At 39.5% G+C, this 17,121-nt stretch overlaps 1 protein-coding gene across 2 annotated transcripts; it reads left to right on the top strand.

Moving 5' to 3' along the window:
- The first annotated feature begins 245 nt into the window (after positions 1–245).
- EI24 (EI24 autophagy associated transmembrane protein) lies at positions 246–11,007 on the top strand. 2 transcript variants are annotated; one of them, XM_019658950.1, is made up of 11 exons: positions 250–428; positions 1,148–1,260; positions 4,250–4,395; positions 5,065–5,125; positions 5,980–6,046; positions 6,523–6,647; positions 6,956–7,075; positions 7,425–7,536; positions 8,222–8,333; positions 8,748–8,822; positions 9,875–11,007. In XM_019658950.1, the coding sequence occupies exons 2-11, from the start codon at positions 1,219–1,221 to the stop codon at positions 10,035–10,037; spliced, it is 1,023 nt and encodes a 340-aa protein (XP_019514495.1). In that variant the 5' UTR covers positions 250–428; positions 1,148–1,218; the 3' UTR covers positions 10,038–11,007. The 2 variants fall into 2 exon arrangements, with proteins under 2 accessions (XP_019514496.1, XP_019514495.1); XM_019658951.1 differs by lacking the exon at positions 6,956–7,075 and having other exon boundaries at positions 246–428.
- Positions 11,008–17,121: the final 6,114 nt, after the last annotated feature.

Here is a 17,121-nt window from a genome sequence, read left to right as displayed (position 1 = left end):
CCTCCCAAGCCAGCTCATTCTGTCGTGAGATTATGTTCATAGAGAAGTTAAGTTTTTATGTTCATGTTATTGCACTTTATGCTTAAAAACCGATGAAGATTTTAATGCCCTTAATTTATAGGTGAAGTAGCTGGTTAAGAGTGAATTCCTGATAGTCTTTATGAACTAGTGTCTTGTGTGTCATCACGGAGCATTTTACTATTCACCTGGTACTGAGTTATCACTCTGAGCTGTTTTTTTGTTTGTTTTTAGGTGGGAGTATTAACAGAAGTTTCTTACCCTAGAAACCTCTCTACCTGAAATAAGTGCATCTGTGTCAGATTTCACCTAAGGGGCAGATGGTTCATGGTGTTGTGCAAGTTGCCTGCCTTCTGTGTATTCCCTGCTCTTTCAGTTCTGGGTGGCAGTAGTCCAGTTGGGTCCATAAGGTATAGTTTGGTAGAATGGTAATAGGTCAGGGAAAGTTTGCTTATGTTTTGAAATTTGAGGCGTATACAAGCTGCCTGTGAAATTCTGTCATTATGATCTATCTCTTCAATTGAGAATACCCTAGATTGATTTAGTCAGGTTTGAGAACTTTAGAATCCCAAGTTCTTAACATTTTTGAAAAAATTTTAATATATATTTTATATATTTAAAATTGGAAAACATACAGAGGCCTATTTGGAAGGCTTGGTGGGAAATTTCACATCATACCTTAAACTTAGCCAACTGTGCTGGAGGGCCCTGTGTATGAAATGCATACTTAGTAATTTTTGTTAGAACTTTCATCTTGCTCTTATATCATCATTCCAGTGTTTGAGGTTACACATCAAGCATACATATCGCTTAAGAAGATATTGGAAATGTGTGTTTGTGTGTGTAGGGGGGACAGTTAGGAACATCAAGGCACAGAGGAGACTACTGGTCCCAGAGCAGTTTACCTCTGTAAAAGTGAAAGACTGATAAGCAATTAAAAAAAAATTGATTTCAGATTTCAGCAGTTACAGGTATAACCTCACTGTGTTAGTAATCTAAGTGCTAGAATCTACTGCACTCCTATTAGAGATAGAAGTATGTGGAAAATGGCATCATGTAGAAATGCACATGAAATTACTTATCTTTAAGATAAATATATTTTCCCCCATTATGCTCCATCTGTTTCCAGGTCCTTCATGATGAAAGATTTTGAGATGCTTCTCTCTGCTCTGTGTAGTTGGTAGTTTGGGTGGTGAAGAGATGGCTGACAGTGTCAAAACCTTTCTCCAGGACCTTGCCAGGGTGAGTACATCAAGCCATATCTTGACCCTTTAGCTACAGGCACTGGGTAGGAAATCCTTTAGGTGTTTTGGAATTTATATCATATTTGTTGGGTCCTTCACATACAGGTTTCCATTCTAATCCACACTACTCAAGGGATAGGTATTACCCTGTGTCTTGGAGAGGCTTGGTAGACCTGTCTCGTGAGTATCTCTAGTATTAGAACACTGATCAGCTTGGCTCCAGAGCCTTTTTTCTTTTTTTAACTTTATTTTGGAATAATTTTAGACTTAAGAAAAGTTGCAAGGTAGTACAGAGTTCCCCTGTATCCTTTACCAGTTTCCGCTAATGTTAACATTCTCTGTAACTGTGATCCATTGGTCAAAACTAAGCAATGAACATTGGTGCATTACTGTTACCTAAACTGCTTCATTTAGATTTATATCAGAGAATTTATATGCTCTAGGAAACTGTCCCATAAAGATCTGTTTAGGACTTAGTCACCCAGATTTCCAGTAGCATAAAATTCTATTAGAGTGGATGTCTAAGGTCTAATGACCTAGTTGTATCCCCAGGAGCAGGAGAGAGGCCAGTTCCAATTGGGGTGGGACAGGGCAGGGGTTGGGGGAGGTGTGTGTTCCTCAATGGGAATGTTTAAAAGTTTATTACTTTTGAGTTAAAGGGGAATCGAAGGCGTACCTTAGAAAGGGCCACAGAGACTCCATGTAATGTCTTTTAATACCTTTAGCTCTTTGTCTTGCCATTCTCGTGTGATAAAATTTCAACCCTGGATCAGTTCTACAATGTACACTTTACACGTATGTCTGCTTCACTAGACTGTAAATGTCTCAGAGGTGGGGATCCTGTCATCATTCTAGCACATACTAGGCCCTCAACCATTTGAACTAAACGGTCTTAAATATTAACTATTTGTGGAAGATTTAGAAGTTAAAAGCAAAATAAGACTAAAAATTAATCATAGGTAAAAGATCAAGTGCACACTGTGCCAATTTGTGTTCCTAGCAAGTTTAGAGTTCATAAACTTGCTCATTCTCTGTATCCTGGCAATTATCTCTAAAATTGTTTTAGCTGATAGCAATAGGTGGAAATACAGTCCTTAAATCCAGGTTCACCATTGCTTCCAGAATGCCTTTTTTTTTGCTGCTGTTTCACAAAGTCAAATACCCCAGTGCTACCAGTCTACTTTGGACATAAAAATGTTGTGGCATGTATGTAAACTATAATTTTTTGTTGTTTACTTGTATACTTTTCCTGCTAAGTTATGTTTCTTGAGCATTTCCATATGGCCGATGTCTAGCTCATTGAAGATAGTATGTGTGTGGGTAGATGAGTGAATTCAGTCATTGAACTAAATGATAGGCAGTTTTGGTGTTTGTAGGAAACAGTAACCTTTCTGCTTTTGGAGCTCTTCCGGTATGTTTGGCAAGTGCCTCTGTCACTGTCTTTATAGACTTAACAACCCTCTCCTCCATCATACACCCTTTAAGAATGTTCTCCTGCAGGTACGCTACCTTGTTTGTTTCTGTCCTATTGGTGTATTCTTTTCCTACAGCTTTTCACATTTTTATAGTAGTTATTTTTGTCTTTCTCCAGCCTTGGTCCAGCCCTGGTCCTTTCTTAGAGACCAGTGTTTAATTTATCCTTGTATCACTAGTTTAGTACAGAATATTGATCATACTATAGACATTTGATTGATATTGGAAGAGTATAGGGGAGGGCAGTAACTTGGCTTTATAGTATTGGTAAGTGTGGAGGTATTGCATAACCACTATATTTATTGCAACCCTGTTATTCAAGATTGGTTTGTGCAAAAATTGTGAATAGATGCTAAATCCAGGGGAGAGAACTTCAGCAGGGTATTTGGATGGTCTCAGAAGTGTCTGCCCACAGATTACTTATTAGTTGCAAGGGGGTATTTTGCAACCATAAGATGGGGAAGCTGGATAATACCTTGACTGAGTATGTAAAATTAACGTCACCAGCAAGGACAGGTAGACATCGTGTGCCTCTGGATATAATACCTGGGAGTGCAGAACATCTCTTATGTGATATTCCTGCCAAAACTATGTAACTTGGGTCTAATCATGAGGAAACAAACCTAAATTTAGGGAATGCCACAAAACAACTGGCCTACATACTTCCAAGAAAACAGACTAAGGAACTGTTCTTGCGTAAAGGAGACTAAAGAGACATGACAAAGTAAATACAATGTGTGATTCTGGACTGAATTCTGATACTGGAGGGGTAAAAATGCTATAGAAGGCATTATTGGGACAAATTGGAAAAATTGGAATGGACTGTAGATTCAAATATTTTAATATTAAATTTCTTGAATTGATAACTTGTGGCTACATAAAAAATACAATTGTTCTTAGAAAATACACACTGAAGAATTAAAAGTAAGGGAAAGTGATATAGCAACCTACTCTCAAATGATTCAGGAAAAAATGTGTATATATAAATAATAATAAATGTAACAAAATATTAACCTGGTAAGTAAACCTGGAGAAAAGGGTATTAGGAAGTTATCCATTTTTGCAACTCGTCTGCAAATTGGGAATTATTTCAAAAAAAAAAAAATCAAGGTTCCCTTAAACCATGTAGTAGAACAAATACAGTGGTTTTCACTGTGATTTTGCTTTACTGTATGTAACTTTGGAAAGTATTCTCTGATCCATAACCTTCTCTTGCTTTACTGTATGTAACTTTGGGAAGTATTCTCTGATCCATAACCTTCTCTTTAAAAATGATACTCTTGTCCTGAAACATATATAAAATATTGAACGTCAACTATAATTTAAAAAAATAACCACAGGGACATGTAGTGCAGCATGGGGAATATAGTCAGTAATATTCTAATACTTACATACAGTGTCGGTGGGTGGTAGACTTGTTGGGGTTATCACTTTGTGAGTGATATAAATGTCCGATCACTGTGTTGTTCTTTACACCTGAAACTAATAAAAAATAATAATACTCTTGTCTATAGGGAATCAAAGACTCCATCTGGGGAATTTGTACCATCTCAAAGCTAGATGCTCGAATTCAGCAAAAGAGAGAGGAGCAGCGTCGAAGAAGGGCAAGCAGTGTCCTGGCACAGAGGAGAGCCCAGAGCATAGAGAGGAAGCAAGAGAGGTAAGGAGTGGAGGCTGGTGTGAGAAGCCTGAACGCCCTTCCAGAAGGCACTTTAGGAAGTGACTGATCCTTAGTGTACAATTAAGACCCTACATAGTGACTTGGAGTTTTAGTACCCCATTATTCGTTTTTTGTACTCTCCCCCGCAAGAGGTTGTAAATGATCTCCCGACACACACTTATTGAATTAAACTAGGGTCTCGCAATAATCCTTGCTCAAATGTCATGGTAGTTAAACAAAAAATCGGAATGGTGAATAGAGAACCACAAAAAATTACTTGGATTGATAGATACTTCTAGGAGAGCCTATGAGGATTTATTATTATTATTATTTTTAAATTGTTTTGTATTTTTTATTTTTTTCCTTTTTTTCTTCATTATTTTTCATTTTTATTTTATTTTTATGTGGATCTATTTATTGATAGAACTTCAGACATCCTCTTTTAATCTCCAATCTTGGATTTTAGAAAATAAATTTTTTGTTATAAGAAAAGCTGCTTCTCCAGAAATATTTTTAGCCTTATCTCATTGAGTGACATTAGAACATTGGGAGAACAGTGGGTGCTGGAAAAATAATACCAACAAAAGATGTAAAATGGAGAGCTACTGAATGACAATATGGAAACGACCTATATGCCTTGTAAGCTAAATATATATGGTCTTTTTCCAGTGAACCACGTATTGTTAGTAGAATTTTCCAGTGCTGCGCTTGGAATGGTGGAGTATTCTGGGTGAGTTCTTTTTTGTCAAAAAAGGTGCCTTATAAGCATCTTCAGATTGTTGCTATGTTCATAGCTCTCAACTGTTTTCTTTAAACTGAGACAAGTAGCTTTCACCTGCTGATACATACTTAAGACCATAACTCAGGGTTCTGTGCAACTGCAGTGATTTTATTCCCACTCAGAGAGCACTTGTCTGTAAATAAAGGGAAGCCCTGAATACACATTTTTATTTTTCTTAAAAAAATATTTATTCACAAGTTTTAATGTTACAGATAACCATTTCTCCTAACATTGTCTGGGCATTTTGCCAGAATGCGGGGGAATCTGAGGGGAAGGACAGGTGGACAAGGGCCAGGGTTCTCCCCTCATCTGGTCATAGCAATCTACTAGAATTGATATCTATTGAAACCCACACCAGAAAAGATTGCCTACAATTAACTGAGAACCAATATGGCCTTAAGTGAAATTTGAGTACTTTAAAGGACAGGTAGTTAAATTTTTCCCTTGACTTAGAACTCAACAAATTCAGGTTTCCTTAATTTAAACATTTCACAGATGTTTTTAGGTGTTAGCCTTAATTAGTAAAATATTACTGTGTACTTAGTATGTGTCTGTATCTTGTCCTGAATACTATTTGAAATGTTCTGCTCTGCCCCCAAAAGTTTTACTATTTTTATAGGCATTGTCAGGTCTGTACCTGTGAGTGGGAGTATTGGGAATAGAAATGGGTCCAATTTAGGTGCCCCTTTAAGCCTTATAACTTATAAAAGAAACATCTATCTGGAAAACAGTTACACTGAAACTTGGAACTCTTGTTTTAAAGAAGGGCTTTTAATGTTTACCTTATCGCTTCTTTCCTTTAGTTCAGTCTCCTTTTGTTTTATCGAGTGTTTATTCCTGTGCTTCAGTCAGTAACTGCCCAAATTATTGGTAAGTACATACAGTGCTGTCTGCTTGGGTTGGAGTTGGGAGATTGTTTCAGTTTATTGAACACTTCCTATGTACTAGGAGCTTGGGATGTTTTTAACTCAAACCTCTCAACAACCCTTTGAGTGGGTATTGTTATAGATAACATTTTAGTTACTAAGGTTAAATCATTAGTAAGTGGTGGAGCCGGGATTTAAACCCAGGTAATTTGCTGCATATTGTGTACTGCCACCAGGTAAGCAGGTTTGTCTCAAGGTAAGCAGCACATATCTATGGCTACTCTGAACTGGAGTTGTGGCCAGAATTTGGTGTGTCTGTAAAGAATAAGACTGTGAAATAGGTATAGTGATGCTGGCAAGAAACAAAGGTGGCTGGTGTGTGTGTGGTCAGAGAGGGGGCAGAGAGTCACAGACTAGGGGTTTGGGCTTCTGGTTTTCCATTTCTCCAGTTAAACTGATAACTCTTTCCCCCTTTTTCAGGTGATCCATCACTACATGGAGATGTTTGGTCGTGGCTGGAATTCTTCCTCACGTCAATTTTCAGTGCTCTTTGGGTGCTCCCCCTGTTTGTGCTTAGCAAAGTTGTGAATGCCATTTGGTTTCAGGTAGGTCCCGGGCAGAATGGAGGCTGGGTCCTATAGGATGGTGGGTTGGCAGGTGGCAGCTTCATCTGGTGAAGTCAGTGGCCATGTAGGGAGCGTTTTCAGAGCCTTAATCTTTCTTGATCAACCAGCCAGTGGGTGATCTTGTAAAATGGAATTATTGTCGCAAGTCACTGGAGCCTCTCATTGCGAGATGTCCAGGGGCTTTTCTCACCTGGCAGGCCTAAGGGCAGAACAGCGGCCTTAGCTTTGGGGATGGATATTGAGGCCATTTGATTCCTATTGTGGTGAGCTGCTTCCTCTGTTTGCAGGATATAGCTGATCTGGCATTCGAGGTATCAGGGAGGAAGCCCCACCCATTCCCCAGTGTCAGCAAAATCATTGCTGACATGCTCTTCAACCTTCTGCTGCAGGCTCTTTTCCTCATCCAGGTGAGACTGGCCTTCTGGGTACACAGGCAGATTCAAAAAATAAAAAGTTCACTAGAGGGAGCCTCACAGAGACAGGGTATTGCATTTATACTAGGGCAGATAAATGCTTTATGGGAGGTAATGATTTTTAAATGAAATTTTTTTTTTCACAGAAACTAGAGAATTTAAGAGTCATAAAATGATAAGAAATATGAATTTATCTGTTCTTCCCTGCCATCCTGAGCATTTTCCACTCCCCTGGTATTCAGAAATGTGAGAAGCAACTATGCAGCTATCTAGGCAGAGTGATGACTCAGAGTGTTAGGTCTCTGAAGCTTTGGAATTCAGATTTTCCATGTTTGTTCTGCAGGGGATGTTTGTGAGTCTCTTTCCCATCCATCTTGTTGGTCAGCTGGTTAGTCTCCTGCATATGTCCCTTCTCTACTCACTATACTGCTTTGAATATCGTTGGTTCAATAAAGGTAAGTCCATCTAAAGAAACTCAAAGCTTGGAGGCCCAGTTTGGAAATGCTGCTGCTAATTAGACTTCTTAAGACTATTTAGTGCTAAGGCCCTTGTGGCAAACCATCTTTAGAAGGGAGTGGCCTCTTTGGCAAGAGGGAATTTACCTTTGGCTTAGGTGATTTAACCCTTAACTTGGATGCTAGTGGGTACAGCAGTGTGGCATTACCTTTATGGTGCTAAATGTGTTGTAGCTGTGACTGAGCCATAAGTTGGCATGAATGAGCATGAGTCATTCTGAATTAGAGAAATTAATTTGATGTCAGTACATTCAGATTCTTTCGGATATTTTAAAAGCCCTTGGCATATTTGTCTGGGTGTATATGGTTGAAAGAGGTTAATTTCTATAGGATGGCGGTCTTTTTATATGATACCTTGCTTTCTTCAGGACTAATCCTGACAAAGATGCTGGTGTAATTCAAAATTCACTTAGCTTGCGAGCTTTGAAATTGTGATTACTAAATTATAAAAGCTTTGCATAGAAGCTTCATATCAGATTTGGACAATTCTGAATTACATTCTTTAGATGTGTTCTAAATGACGGACCTGTATCTAAAACTCAAACCTCAAATAATTTGACCATCATATTTAGTCATTTTGCTAAAAGGAAATAAGAATTTTAATTGTATTGGCTTCTTGTTTTAGGAATTGAAATGCACCAGCGGTTGTCAAACATAGAGAGGAATTGGCCTTACTACTTCGGATTTGGTTTGCCTTTGGCTTTCCTCACAGCAATGCAGTCCTCATACATTATCAGGTAATTTGGTGGGAGGGACTAGAAGGGAAGTAGTACAAATACCCACTGTAGGGAGCACCTTCTGGATGCCTGGTCCTGTGCTCGCCATCCTGCCTTCTTATTGGCCATTATGAAGTTAGTAGAATTGTTCTCCTTGACAGATAGTCATAGACATTTGTCAGTTAGTATTAACATCTAGTCTCTAGGATCCTATATGCCATATTCCTTCTTCTGTGTTGCCTCCTGGAGCAGTGTTAAACATAGCCAGTGCTGAGAAAAATGCCCGTTTTGTAAAGAAAATATGTGTTTGATTTATTAAGGGTTTATCAAGCCATGATGTTAGCACTGGAGGCAAAGGAGGTTTGGGCTTCTCATATCTTCTCCAAAGTCATGGCTATTATGAAGGTGACTGATTCTTTTTTTTTTTCCTCACAGCGGCTGCCTCTTCTCTATCCTTTTTCCTTTATTCATTATCAGCGCCAATGAAGCAAAGACTCCTAGCAAAGCATAGTAAGTATTAGCTAGCTTTAGCCGAAGTGTAGTAAGTGATATATATACAGAGGGTGCCAAAAAAATGTATATACATTTTTAAGAAAGGAAAAAACTATTACAATTGGAATACTCAATATATACCGATAACAAAAGATGAGTACAAGTCATGTTTGACTTTGCAATTACAAGAGGTGCTCAAAGTGGTTACCATCAGCTTCCATACACTTCTGATTACGGCGAACTACTGATTGAGCAACACTGACTAAAGTGTCCACTTGTATACATTTTGGTGGCACCCCTCGGTATATATATATGTATGCATAAATGTATATATGTATATAAATGTATGTATATACATAAATGTTTCAAAAATTGATACTATACATATTTTTAAAAACAACAATTTAGTGAATAAGTCACTTATAAGCACTTGTAATTAAGATCGTTTTTGTAAGAATGATCAACTTTTTAAAAAAGTATGGGGGCCATGTGATTTGGCTACATGAGTTTATTGATAATGATAGTAAAACAAAGTATTTTAAAGTGAATCTTTAGCAGTAATACTAGCACTCCAAAAGCTTTATCACTTGAAAGAAAAGCTCAATTAATCTTTGATCAATATAAGTTAATGAGAGTACACATATTAGGAATGTCAGCTCTGTTTTGGGTTTTTGCATGCTCTTTGTGTCCAGTAATACTAAGTGTGTGTCTTAGTAGGTATAATTGACTTTCTCTTGAAACTGTCTTAAATGAAACACATACAGCATATGATGTCTTCATATAGCTTGAAGTCAGCTATAGAAAGTACTTCTCGAATCAGAATTAATCTGAAATATAACTTCATTTCCATTAAGCTGTGATACTTCAAATGGTGGTGATTCCATTGCACTCATGACAGCAACAGGATCCAGTGTGTTCTTTAGTTGCTCCCTGTTTAATCCACGTGTCTAATATTTGTACTTCCCTGATCAAATTTCAGTTGTCTTATTTTTCTGTGTCATTTTAAATTTCAGTTGTCAAATAATTCTGATCAACTGGGGATCTAACAAGTTCGGTCTCTTGCCTTTTAGCCTTTTCCAGCTGCGCCTCTTTTCCTTGGTGGTTTTCTTAAGCAACAGGCTCTTCCACAAAACGGTCTACCTGCAGTCTGCCCTGAGTAGCTCAACCTCTGCAGAGAAGTTCCCTTCACCACATCCGTCTCCTGCCAAACTGAAGGCTGCTGCAGGCCACTGAGTCACCTGCCACCCAGAGGGGATGAGTAGGATCAGAAGGAAGCTGTGCAGCTCTTCCCTTTTCACCTCCCCCACCAGGGAAGGCAGGACCCACTCTGCCAAGGGCCCTCTGCATATTCCCTTCTCTCTGAGGAATTGGGGTTTTTGTCTCTGGTGCACGTAAGGCACAATCTTCCTGACACCAGTATGTGGATTTTTAACACCCGTGAGTCTGAAAAGACCACAGGTTTTTCTGCAGCTCTTTTCTAGCAGTTGCCAGCCCCTGTGCCTGGACTGATTTGAATACTTTTTCTCCCTGTGCCATTTACCTTCCTCCCTCCCCTTCCTGCCTTCCACCACCCTTGGCTGAATGGATTTTGTAATTCTAGCTATTGTATTTTGTGGACCTGTTGTTTTTGTTTTTCTGTGAAGCACATATATTGGATGTGGGAGGTAAAGGAGTATTTCAGTTGCTCCTGGTCACTCCCTTTATAGCCATCACTGTCTTGTTTCTTGTAACTCAGGTTAGATTTTGGTCTCTTGCTCCACTGCAAAAAAAACAAGCCTGAAGAGATGGAACAGGAGGCAAGACCTCACAGCCAGATGTACTGGGTTTTGAGGAGTGATTTTTCTTCCCCTTGAAGGGGAAAAAGCTTTTTTCACTGGTACATTTAAAGTTCCCCAACTATAGGGAGGTACCAGTTTTGGACAAGTGCCACTGCAACACAGAATGCTTAGAGAACCTGAACTTTTAAACTCTGGAGGTCTGAAATTTACTGTCAGCCACTGTCGGGTCTGTCTGGTGTTTTAAAAGAATATTGGGTGCTGCAAATAGGAACTGAAGGGGTAAACTTATTAAACCCATTAAGCCTGTGATTGGTTGGTGTTTTCCTGTCATTTTAAAGAGACTAAATATGGGGGGAGGGGACAGATGTCAAGACACTTGTATAATTTTAAAATGTCACAATTAAACATGAGCTGGTTTCCCATAAATGTGTAAGGTTGAATTTATAAATCATCTCCTCAGGAAATGTATTCAAGGAACCCAAAATAAATTTGGTTATAGTTTTATGAGAGATTAGTCCTGGAAAATGTTCCCCAAGGAAATTTGGATTATGTGATTATAATCATGTTAACATCTTGGAAAGAATTTAGCATTGTTGAGTTGTTTTAAAGTCTATATGTACATCTCCTCTTTGTATTTATGAAGGGAGAGATCCCTCTAGATTTCAGTGTACTGAACATTCTCATTAGGGGAGAGATGAGACATTTGGTTAACAGAAACCTTTACTATATACAAGACAAAATAAGGGTTTAAAAATCACTACTTAGAGATATAAACCAAGTTCAAGGTGCAGAAGATTTTAAAATAGTGGGCATGTTGGAAGTAGGCAGTTTTTCAGCTTGTGCACAAAAAATTGTAAAAAGACATAGTTTAAAATAAGATTTACGAGGTGTGATAAAATATGGTGTTTAAAATTTATTACAGTAAAAGACACATTGCCATTAACACCCCTCAAAATACCACCTCCCCCCCTTTGAACACACTTATCCCATAGTTCTTGCCACTTTTTTTTTTTTTTAAGATTTTTTATTGGGGGATGGAAACAGCGCTGGGGAGTTGAGGGAAGGGGAACAGACAAGTTGCTGCCCTTTTGTTCTTCAATCTAGTTGTGGAGGACGTTGCTTCACTGGCCCAAGTTGGCACCATCATTGCGCTCTTCCCAGGCGAGGCAGATCAGTCGCCGGCTTCTGGACGGCCGCTCACAGCGGCTGCTGGCCGCTCACGCTGGCTGCTGGCTACATATGGTAGCCCATGGCAACCCACTGCCACAGGGGCTGCAGCCTACGCCGTCGCCGGCGACTCACAGCAGCCCAGCTCCAGGTTGAGCTGTTGTTCAGCATCTTAGCTGTAGAGGGCAGTGTCACTGGCCCTCATATGTGGGATCCGAACCGGGGCCCTGTGGCGTCCCAAGCCAGCTCTTAACTATCGTGCCACTAGGCCAGCCTTTCTTGCCACTTTCTGAAGCAGTTCTGGAACTCCTCTTTTGTGAGTGTCTACTATATCCTCCATATTGACAATGCTCTGCCACACATCGGTTCCAATATATGGCAATTTCTGTCAAAAACATGGTGTGTTCTCATCCACCTTATTTTACCGGATCTGGCACTATGTGACTTCTGGCTCTTTCCCAAAGTCAAAATGACCATGAAAGGAAAACGTTTTGAATGGATTCAGGACATTGAGGAAACCACTACAGCACAACTAAAGACATGAAAGGATTTCCAGAACTGCTTCAGAAAGTGGCAAGAATGATGGGATAAGTGTCAAAGGAGGGGGAGTATTTTCAGGGGGATTAATGGTAATGTGTCTTACTGTAATACATTTTTTAAATTTAAACATTCACTGTATTTTGTGATCACACCTCGTACTTCCAGTACTCCTCTGTGACATCTCTGGTCATTTGTCAATGGTATTACAGAGAACTGCCAGGTTGCTGTGGGGGTGGTTGGAAGAAGACTTCAGTATTTCATCAGCTTGTAACTGATCATTGATTGCCTTATGTAAGATTAGTTGTTTAAGTTTTTTAAATTAGCATATTTTTTTTAGATTTTATTGGGGAGTTGGGGAGGGGAACATTGTGTTTTTCCAGGACCCATCAGTTCCAAGTTGTTGTCCTAAAATCTTAGTTGCGGTGGGCACAGCTCAGCTCCAAGTCCTGTCTACGCTTTCAATCTAGTTGCGGGGGGCGGCACAGTCCACCATCCCATACGGGTGTCGAACCAGCAACCTTGCTGCTAAGAGCACATGCTCTCACCAGCTCAGCAGCAGCACAGTTCACTGACCCATGTGGGAATCGAACCGGTGATCCTGTTGCTCAGAGCTCGTGCTCTTAACCAACTGAGCCACTCAGCAGGCCCAAATTATTGTTAGCTTAGTTATTTAAGTGGCCACATCTTTGCTACCTGTAATTTGTTATGTGTACCAACTAAGCTGTTAGTTTAGAAGACTGAGGGAGGTTGAGTGGATGGAGGCACATGATTTTATCCAGCACTATGCCTACCTATAGAAAATGATTCAAGTTTAAGTGTTTGGAAGTCAGGAATCTGCAGTTTTGTTAGTGTAATTCAGAGGCCAGGCCTGTGGCATATCTACAATAGAAATTTGGTAACAATTTCAAGTGAGATATGTACACAAGAGCGGTTTAAATATCTTTTTCTCACTAGGGTATGGTCACTGAGGGCAGTGACTAGGAAATTGGGATCAAAGGGAGGGTAGGCTCCATTTTTGCCAAGTTCAGAATGGTAGTTTGAGGCAGATTACTAGTAACTGAAAACAAGGGAAATCACATCACTAAAGATGACAGTGAAAGAGCTTGAGTTTTAATCATGCAACTAGTAGGATCTAAGGAATCATGTTCACAAAAGCTCTTTTCAGGGATAGACATCAGAGTTTGGACAGGTATATGTGGTTCAAAACATGACCCTTTTGTCCTATCCATAGCTGAGTTGCCCCGTTATAGCAACTCTGAGACTTAGAAAGTGGATGTTTCAGACCTGGGGAAGGTAAGTTAAGTCTGCTGGAAAGTTAAATGAACAGATTCGTGAGCTGACTTCATTGCTTTGCACTTTGTAAGGGCCAAGAGCCAAGATAAAGTTTAAGAGGAATTGGGACAAACCCAGAAGAAAGCAACTAATGGTTAGATGTTTGTGAATCACCTTAAAAGGATAACAGCTGGGGATAAAAGCACAACTATAGTTGTTCACTGTCTCTTCATTTTCCATCTACTTATATTTATTTTCTGATTATAGAAATAGGACATTTATTCAGCTACTATACACGTGTTTACCTGTAGTGAGATTGCTCTGGTAAAGGTTATCAGTTCATCAGTAGCACAATGGGAAAGACATTTAGTTTGTTCAGTTACCTCTCTCCCCTCCCCCTGCACTAACAATTCTATAACATATGACCCATAGAGGTTGAAAGGAAGCTGACTTCAGGTCACTGTAACTTAGGCCTTTTAAACATCATGAGCCCTACATTGGTGGGATATGTTGGATGAGCCTAAAGTGAGTCCACAGAACCAGTGAGTGGCAGAACAGATGACTTAAGCATTTTCGTGCCTTCTCCATCAGGCACTGCAAGGCACTGAGGATTCAAGGATGCATCAAAAAGGATTACTGCCCGCTTGGACCTAACAGCATAGTGAAGGGGACTGACAAGGGTGATCAAGCAGGGTCCAGCTGAGTGGCTCAGTTGGTTAAGAGCTTGCTCAAGAGGTGTGAGTTCTGAGCAACAGCAGTTCGATGTCCGGCCTGAGCTGAGCTGCCAACAGGTGGCAGGATGGCTCAGCTAGCTAAATAAATAAATAAATAAATGATCAAGTGAATTTTTAAAAACTTTGTGTTCAAATAGCTACTATTTTCCATAAGTCTCAAACCTGAATAAGACACTGGAATTCAGTGAATCTTTGAGTAGAATGAGAGATTAGGCCAGATGTTCAACCTTATTTTACTCATTCTCTTTTCAAATTTAAATGCGTAGTGCTTTCAGACCTATGGGAAAAAGTGATCATCTGACCATTTATTTAATTAATTTTTAATTAAAGTTTATTGAGGTGACAATTGTTAGTAAAGTTACATAGGTTTCCCATTTGACCATTTCGATAAGGAAATCTTAACCATGGATCAGAATCAGAATCATCTCAGAAGCTTTTCCAAAATGCACATAACAGATCATAAGGTCCTAGAGGAAATGTGATTCTGGAAGCAAGGTAAAAATCCTAATAACTACTTTCACAGAAATTTGGAAAGCCATTGCATCCATGAAGAACAGATTGTTGTAAAAAAGGGACAAAATAGGGAAGTTCTTGTAAATTAAAGCAGTTATAGAAATAAAATAAGATGACTTATAAAAGACACCAAGAAGGCTAAATGAGAGAAGTGTAAGATAAAATTGAAATCTCCCAGAACATATATCACAAAGATGAAGACATGGAAAAAGTTAAGTAACACGCAAGTATGCAAGAATCAAATCTAACATTTGTCTAACAGCAACTTCAAAAAATAACAGAAACTTGGAGACAACAATAAAATAAATTTCCTGCACTGATGATGAAAATTGGAGTTTGCAGATAGAAAGGGACTGACAAGTGTAGAGCAGGAAAAATGAAAAAACAAAACAAAATACCACAGAGGGGATCTCTAACAAAAAATAATTTATCAGAAAAATAGGTCGCCTACAAAGGAATGACTTACATTGGCATTAGATTTCTCAAGAACAGCTCCGGATAATAGAAGAAAAATTACAATGCTTTGAAAATGTGCTTTAATCTGTGCCCCTGTGTGTATGTTGGGTCAGTCCCAGTTTTGTTCCCATAATTGTTTTTTATTTTTTAATTGGGAAACTGTGTTTTTCCAGGACCCATCAGCTCCAAGTCAAGTAGTTGTTGCAATCTAGTTGTGGAGGGTGCAGCTCAGTGGCCTATGTGGGGATTGAACCGGCAACGTTGGTGTTATAAGCATAGCGTTCTGAGCTAACCAGCCACTCCTGTTCCTATAATTCTAAACCTAGCTATGCTAGTGATTAAGAATAAAATAAAGGCACCATTTGCTTTCCATTTAGGTTTTCTGAAAAAGTTACTTGACAAATCTATAAAAGTGAAAAATATAGTAAAATCTTGAATTGCGCATAACTTGTTCTGTGAGTGTTCCGCAAGACGAGCAAACATTTCTAATAAATTTTAACTTGATAAATGAGCGATGTCTTGCAATACGAATAGTACGTGACGCTGAACGTCACATGATCACTGTGAGCCAGTGGTTCTCCCTCGCTGCAGGATTGTGGATGATCGTCTCCCATGCTCAAAGGTTATGGAGGAGATCTCATCTGCAGAGGAGGAGGAGAAAATGCGGAGGAATCCCTCAAGTCAAATGAGATTAGGGAGATGTGTAAAATTTCTGCAAAATTTTGTAGAAAAGCACTACCCGAATAAGGCTGAGATGTGTGAGCGATGAATCTGTTTAAAGACAATGCAATGTCACATTTCCACAAAATCCTCAAAAGGAGGCAAAAGCAAGTGTCATTGGATAGGTTCCTTGTTAAAGTTGCGAAAAGAAAAAGATTCCATTGAGCCAATACAGAGCTGTGATTCTGTTAGTGATAGTGAAAGTCATCCTACACAACAACCCTTCTCTCTCATCTCCCTCACACCAGCCACGAAGGTTTTCAAAGGTAAGTGCAGGTTAATTTGTCTATTATTCTTTATATTTTGTATTTTCTTTATTATTTTGTATTATATTACAGCATCGTAATCATTTTTATATGAATATTTTTGGGGAACGAATCATCTGAGTTTTCATTATTTCTTAATGGGAAATTCACTTTGATATACAAGTGCATTGGATTACAAGCATGTTTCTGGAACGAATTATGCTCACAAACTAAGGTTTTACTGTACAAGAAATAGATGACCAATTAAAACATCCAACCAGGGCTGGCTGAGTGGCGCATTGGTTAAGCGTTGGCTTGGGACACCAGCTCTGAGCAACAGGGCCCCGGTTTGGATCCCACATTAGGGCCAGTGACGCTGTGCCCTCTACAGCTAAGATGGTGAACAACAGCTCGACCTGCAGCTGGGCTGCCGTGAGGCAACGGCATAGGCTGCAATGGAGCTGCAGTGGGCTGCCGTAAAGCTACCGTGACTGGCTGGCAGCCGGTGTGACTGGCCAGGACGCCGGTGAGCGACTGCCTCTCCCAGAAAGAGTGCAATGATAATACCAACATGGGCCAGTGAAGCGGCGTCCTCCACAACTAGACTGAAGAACAAAAGGACAGCAACTTGTCTGTTCCCCTCCCCCAATTCCCCAATTAAAAAAAAAAATCCAAACAACATGAAACAGTGGAAATAAGAGTGCATTGAGATGAAATCTTGGTAGTACACTCCAAAAGGTGTGTTCTAGAGAGAACATCTTCAAGAAGAAAATATTGTTACTTTGGTGTGCTCCTGTGGGGAGCCATGGTTACAGGTAATTCAGAGCCTTACAGACTGGCTCAGTTAATGCTTAACCTGTTTCTGCTCCTAAGGCATTGTCTCTGCCTGCAC

Source organism: Hipposideros armiger, unplaced genomic scaffold, assembly GCF_001890085.2.
Source record: "Hipposideros armiger isolate ML-2016 unplaced genomic scaffold, ASM189008v1 scaffold_291, whole genome shotgun sequence".
In the NCBI taxonomy this organism is placed as follows: Eukaryota; Metazoa; Chordata; class Mammalia; order Chiroptera; family Hipposideridae; genus Hipposideros; species Hipposideros armiger.
Note: the sequence above shows the minus strand (reverse complement) of the source record. Positions and strands in the feature narration are given on the sequence as shown.